Genomic DNA, 7,101 nt, shown 5'->3' on the forward strand with positions numbered 1-7,101 from the left:
TACTGGGACTATCATTTGAATATGGTTGTGTGTATGCATTTTTTTAGTGGTCCTTAATTATATTCTGATTTATTTCTTCCCCTAACTGCAATGTTACTAAAATAATAACACATGTGCATTTCAATAGAGCTAGGGCCACATTTATTGTCTTTGTGTGAAGTGGTACATTTTGTCATAATTATCGCACGCAATAATTTTTAAAATACAACGGGACTGTAAGATTTATAGTTGATTAATGTGGTGCATTATGCTAGATAAGGCACTAACATCAGTAACATAATTTTCTCCTTTCCAGGCAGTGTCACAAAGGAGATACAATATGTAAATCCACGTTCACTGACAAATCAGCTATTCAGTCCTGATTCTTCAATTTGTATGGACAAAGATTTTGCGCGATGTTAATGAACATGCAACAGGAAGAAGTTAATCCAGTGATCATTGAGTCTAATGATCAAGAACATGGGCAATCTGATAGAGGAAATGAAGTTGGTAAGGAAAATAAAATGAGAAAAATAAGTAAGAACACTGACAAGTGGAAAAAGAACGTAATAAAAATGAATAGGCAGTCAGGAAAGGCGTACAAATCAACTGCTAATAAAGAAGTACCAGCCAGAACATTTAAGTACAAGGATTGTTCCAAATGTCCGAGACAGAAGTTCCAAGGATTCTGGATGATGAAAGATTTAGAAAAGCAGCAACAGTATTTAGCTCCACTTATTAAGGTGGTACCTAAAGCAAGGTCATGTTCTGCAGGTGTGCAGTCTCAAAGAAATGTGACAAAGAAGTACGTTCTCCTGAAAAATGATAGTGAAGTTCAAGTGTGTCTAGGGTTTTTCCTTAGCATTTTTAATATATCAGAAACATTTGTGCAATATGTACAGAAGAAAAGGGACAGCAGCAACATGATTCTGTCTGCTGGCAAGAGGGGTCATCATCATCCAGGTATAAGGAGATCCGATGAGGCAAGGGAGAGAATAAGGAACCATATAAAATCATTTCCTACCATTCCATTGCATTACTGTCGACAAAGCACTGTCTGAGAGTTCTTACCAGGAGATTTGAATATACAAATAATGCAAGAACTATATAAGAAACATTGCGAAGAGGAACAGGTTACTCCTGAAAAATATTGGCTTTACAGAGAAATATTCAATACAGGATTTAACTTAGGCTTTCATATACCAGGAAAAGATGTATGTGACCACTGCTATTGCTTTCAAAATCTCTCTGAGAAAATCAAGAGACAGAGAAAGGCCAGCATTCAGAACACCTAAAGAGAAAGGAGGCTGCTAGAATACTAAAAAATGAATTGAAGGAGCAGGCCAAAGCAGGAGGATGTCATTTTCTGGAGTTTGACCTAGAATCTGTGAGATACTGTTCACACATTGCAGCTAAAGCCATTTTTTACAAAAGAAGACTGGCGGTATACAACCTCAGAGTATACAACACTGTTACCAGGAAAGCTAGAAATTACATGTGACATGAAGGTGTGGCTAAACGTGGCTCAATTGAAGTAGCATCATGTGTATTTGAAGAATTCCATAAGATTGCAGATGGCCGTCCAGTTGTTTTTTTTTCTGACACTTGTGGTGGACAGAACCAAAATGTCAACATGAGTACCAAGTTCCTTCATGCTGTCCAAACATTGAACATCCCGGTGATACAGCAGTGCTTCTTTGAGCCTGGCCACTCTTTAATGGAGTGTGATTCAGTCCATGCCCGTATAGAGAGGGCTGCAACAAATGTTAATATTTATGACCCTTCGGGTTGGTATACTGTTGTTCAAACTGCTATCAAACAAAGACTGTATTAAGTCATTGAAATGGACCAGAAGGACTTTTTGGATTTTGGTGCTATGCAGAAGGAAACGTTTAAGAATGTTAAAACTGACAGTGAAGGAAATCAAGTGCAATGGCTTAAAGTGACGCAACTTCAATATCGCAGAAGTGATGTTAACCACATCTTTTTCAAGCATTTCCATAATCAACAATTCAGGAGTTTGCCAGTTTCCAGAAAATCCCGAAATTCAGATACAATCTTCCAGTTGGAACTGAAATACCATGGAGCACTGAAACTTCAGGAAGAGAAGGTAAAAGACCTCCTGGATCTATGCGCAGCGGCATTATCAGGGAACAGTACCACGCATTTTACAAGAGTGTTCAAGAAGAAATAGCTGGAGATTCACACTGTGGTGGCAACAATTGTGACAAAGTTAGCTAGAAAGTGAACATTCATTGGTGATGTAGGTACAAATTCCGGTCATATGTTTTTGTTTCTACTGTACCCTATCTGTTTTTAATGAGTAAATTACCTCTGTAAGTTATATTTTGGCAAACCAAATGCGTATCTCCAAAGTGTAAAACCTCTATGTAGATTTATTCACTTAGGATCATAAAGACGTATCTCCTTAGCACCATATTAAAAATTAATAGTGGTAGTTCAGTAAGAACCATTTTTATAAATATATTATCATCTGACACTTTTTAAAGTGTATTTACATGTAGTGTAGAAATTTTTCAATAATGTTTGTATTAGTCACTGAAAAACTAAATTTACTTCTTAAAATATAATTTTTTTAACCTCCTGTAAAGTAGCTAAAGTGGAGTTACGTTCCTCTGATCCTCACACGATGATATTATCTTTCAATTTACTTTTTTAAATTATACAATGGAATAAGTAACTATAACCAGTCATGCCACTGTTAGACGTGTAGAAGAGAATACATGATATACCTAAATAATTTCCCCCTGCAGTTTCATTTGCAGCTCATCTGTGTCGGGGCAATGTAGTCAGCTGGGAAAATTGTAGTGCCCCCAGAATTTTACGAAACTCTGGAGACACTTGTGTTCCAGCCGTTTCAAACCCGTGTTATTTTAAAGCAGGGTGTAAGGATGAGCATGGGCTACTGCACCCATTTATTATTTGTGCAGGTGAAACTCGAAGGGAGATAATTCATCGGCGCTGGCAAGTGTTCAGCACGACCTGCCAAGAATAATAAACTACAGCCCGGAAGCTCCATGGCCGGCTGCAAAGAGTAATGAAGCTCTGTATTGTTGAAAAACAAATGCAGTGACTCGAGATAGTGACTGACTGTTTAGTAGACGTTGAACTGCCGTTGAGAGTACGTGGGCTGGACGTGGATAGTCAGCCACGATAAAAGCTTATGTATTAATTGTGTTCAAAAATGCGTAATTAACTGATCTTGGGTGCCCGGTAATGTGTGGGCTTACATCACAAAGTTTAGTTGTTTTTGTGTACAAAGTGGAAATAAATATGTTTGGGTGCATTGAATGATATTCCAGGAGTAGCGTACTTTTTAAATAAGAAGAGAGAGAGTGAGAGAGTGAAAATTTCCCCTTCTAGCAGTGAGATCTTCGGAGAAGTGTCCGGTGCTAGCAGAAGGCATCGGCGCTGCAAGAAAGAAAAACCAGCTTTCTTCAACAAGTAAGTACACGAAAATGCTTAACATTACACCGGGCCACCGCAGAATGTAGCTGAATGCACATGAGTGTGTGTTTTGTTCTTTATGATTTAGCTCTGAAGAAGGATGTCCTCCACAAGTGTAGAAAATGTTTCAGTTTTGTTTAAGTGCATACTGACTACTCAACACCTTAGCTGCATTCCTTCCAGTATTTTAATTCTTCTTATTGTATGCCTGTTGTAATTACAATAATTATTATTGTATACAATGTCATTTTCATTCTGGCATTACATAATCCCATAGTTTCTTATTATGCTACATTTTATTTTAATAAGTTTTTTTTTAGTATTATGACGTAAGAGTTGCTCAGCTGAGAATGCACTTTACACATTCACTCACTAAATTTTACAAGCATTAATTAACAAAATAGCAACTATAGATATTTTCCGTGACCTACCAAAGGCATCTGATGGTGTGAATCACAATAATCTCCTAGAATAACCTCAGTTTTATGGAACTAATGGTATAGCCAATTAACCCTTTCAAACCTAACAGGACATACATGTCCTGCAAGAAGTTCCAAGTAGACTGTTGGGATAAAGGCAACCCAGTTCAACAACGAATTTGCACATTACAGCCTTTTAAACTTCCCTCCTTGTGTCTGGACTGTTGGCAGCACTTGTGAAACTGTCATGGCGGCATAGTTGTGAATAAATCACATGTTTGTAGTGATATTTGCATCGTTTCTTGAAGAAAATCATTTAAATAGAGCTAAGAAAATGTGAGTGTCATATATTAAGTATTATCTACATCCTTTTATGTTGTATTGATGATGGTGAAAGTTTATTGAATGGGAAAAAAACAACAAAAAAGCAGAAATAATGTTTTTGTGACTTGGGATGTATATGTCCCAGTAGTTCTTTTTCTTGGGACATCATTGTCCCACCAGTTCTCAATATAAAGGAAACACGCTCTAATAGTTTTTCAGAAACACTGACGCAGGACTGAATCAAAGATGACTTCTGATATGGATAAATGTTGTCTTGCAGTGGCTTGATGACGACAATGATGACTGTGTTGATGATCCTAACTTCTCTTGCAGTTCTTCTAGCAGTGCTTCTAACATGAGTGACCAAGACAACAATGAGGTTTCATACGTCAGAGGTTCAACTAACAATGAAGTGTTGTCATGCAATGTTCAGACCTCGAAAGGCTATGCCAAACATTGTAATTCCAGCTTTATTAGTAAAATTGGATAGGAGTGCTTCAGAACTAGACATCTTTGAGAAAATATTTCCTCCCAGTCTTTTTATATTTATCTCTCAGTGTACGAATCAGAGACTACAAATGATAAAGAAAACCACAATTCAGAGCACAGATCCTGGAGAAATTAGGTTGGTTCTTGGTGTTATGCTTGTAATGTGTCCTCATTTTCGGAGTACTGGTCACACAATACTTCCATGGGAAATGTTGGTATAAAAAGAGCAATTTCCACAGATAGGTGCAAAGTGTTACTTTTGAAACTGTACTTCAATTTCCCTGAGAAACCAGACACAGCTGGTAAACTTTACTACCTAGAGTCAATAGTCGCTTGTCTGAGAAACACTTTTCAGAAAGCGAAGTCGGAAAGTACAGCACAAAGCATTGACAGGTCTATGGTAAAGTTCAAAGGAAGGTTAGCCTTGAAACAATACCTTCCTATGAAGCCAGTAAAGCATGGGATAAATATATGGATGAGGAGCGATTCCGTAACAGGCTACACATATGACTTCAACATATATTGTGGAAAGGATGCAAATAATTTGGATGGCACATTGGGTGAGCATGTAGTTCTGCAGCTCTCAAAAAAATTAGAGACACTAATGTAATTTTGTCATTTGATAGATTTTTTACATCAATTTGTTTGATGGATGCCTTGCCATTTGCAGCTGTTGGTACATGTATGGCTAACAGGAAAAATGAGCCAAAGTCAACAAAGAAACTTGCTCGGGTGGGAATGTGATTTCCTTTGCAATTTGTCTGGTACATTGTGGTGTAAATGGCAGGACACCATAAAAGTAATGTTGGTCAGTAACTGTCATTCTAATGATGTATGTACAGTGAACAGAAAAGCAAAAGATGGATCTAAATTGGTTGTAGAATGTCTAGTGGCACTGAAAACTTATAACGAGTATATGGGTGGTGTGGACTTGGCTGATCAGATGAGTACACTGTATGATTTAGACAGAAAATCTGATAAATGTTGGAAGAAAGTATTCTACAAACTGTTGCTAGCTATTGTTGTAAATGCCTGGATTTTACAAAAGGAAATTCAACACAAGACAGTGCCACTAAAACATTTTCTAGTCAACCTAGCAGAGCAGATAATGGCCAAGGGACAAAAGACTGCCAAGGTACAGCAGAAATACTCAACTGGGCGTCCTTCTAAGAGAGCAAGAGGTATGCAGAATGTAGGGCTACACCTCCCTGAAGAAGGACCTACAGGAAGATGGTGTGTTTTGTGTTCCAGCAACAAGAAGGAAACAAGAACAAAAACTACCTGCAAAATGTGCCAGCATCCATAGTGCAAAAAGTGCTTTGGAACATATCATATGTAGTTATAATAAATCAGACATGTTTAATTCTTTGATAGTAAATGTGTTCTACAAGTTGTTACTAACTAGTGTAATAAAAAACTGATTGTATACATCTTGTTTTCTATATATATTTTAGTAACTCCTATTGGACACTGATGGGACAATGTTTGTCCCACTCAGTAAGCCTAGTGGGACACCCTTGTCCCACTCAGTAAGACTACTGGGACACCAGTGTCCCAGGGCCTAATTGCAGGAAGTGAGATCAGAATTCACAAACATGTATTCGAAATATTATCAAGACTAATAAAACACTATGTGGTCAAAAGAAGAAGTTTCTATATAACATTTAAAAAATCTGTCTTGAAAAGGTTAATGGATAAAGTCATATCTAAAGCACAGAATGAAGAGAGATGTACATAGTAATAATAAGAATAAATCATGCAATATCAATGAAGCAATACATTTACTCCTTTTTTTTTTTTTTTAAATAAAAGGTGAAGCATTCTCCCGACCAGTGCCAACTAGAAAACACTAGTATGTGATTTTTATATGCCTTGCACAGACTTTAATTCACACAAAAGTAATCCATAAGTTTTGCATTATAACGTATAATACGTAGGAAACAAAATACATGCTTTTGAATTAATTATCACAAGATTAGCTCCACATTAGTAGTTGTTAAGAATACTAGAAATGAGTAGATAAGATTCACTATTTCAAAGTCTATAACCTTTCAATGTGTTACTGTAGAGAACATAATAAATTTGACAATGTTGCCATTTATTATGCTGCCATTTGCTCGAGAAAAATAAGCTTATGACCACCGCAGAAAAAGTGCTGTGGGTGAAGGAGCTTTACACTGACAAAGAGTTCAAAATTGCAGTTCTGAAATTTGTATTCGAGACAATTTCTTTCTTTATTGTAGGTATATGTAGATCTCTCTCAGGTGACTTTGATACTTCTTTGAAATCGCTTGATGAAGTTTTAAGTAAATTAATGTCAGGGCATAGAAGTGTAAAATATCATAATACTTGGAAATCTGAATATAAACACTTCATGTGTCTGTTTGCAAAGCAAACATTTTACATGTTCATAAATTTTGAC

General features: G+C 36.7%; 1 protein-coding gene across 1 annotated transcript; it reads left to right on the forward strand.

Annotated features, from left to right (window-relative positions):
- Positions 1-4,881: 4,881 nt before the first annotated feature.
- On the forward strand, positions 4,882-6,809 carry LOC126355672 (piggyBac transposable element-derived protein 4-like). The gene is made up of 3 exons (XM_050006037.1): positions 4,882-5,247; positions 5,350-5,860; positions 6,748-6,809. Exons 1-3 carry the CDS (start codon positions 4,882-4,884, stop codon positions 6,807-6,809), a joined length of 939 nt encoding a protein of 312 aa, XP_049861994.1.
- The last annotated feature ends 292 nt before the right edge of the window (positions 6,810-7,101 follow it).

Source organism: Schistocerca gregaria, chromosome 3, assembly GCF_023897955.1.
Source record: "Schistocerca gregaria isolate iqSchGreg1 chromosome 3, iqSchGreg1.2, whole genome shotgun sequence".
NCBI classification, from domain to species: domain Eukaryota; kingdom Metazoa; phylum Arthropoda; class Insecta; order Orthoptera; family Acrididae; genus Schistocerca; species Schistocerca gregaria.

Coding starts and splice junctions, on each gene's coding strand:
- LOC126355672 (XM_050006037.1), top strand. CDS start 4,882: ATGGGAAATGTTGGTATAAAAAGAGCAATTTCCACAGATAGGTGCAAA. Junction 5,248..5,349: donor ATGGCACATTGGGTGAGCAT/GTAGTTCTGCAG, acceptor TGCCATTTGCAG/CTGTTGGTACATGTATGGCT. Junction 5,861..6,747: donor TCCTTCTAAGAGAGCAAGAG/GTATGCAGAATG, acceptor GTGTTACTGTAG/AGAACATAATAAATTTGACA.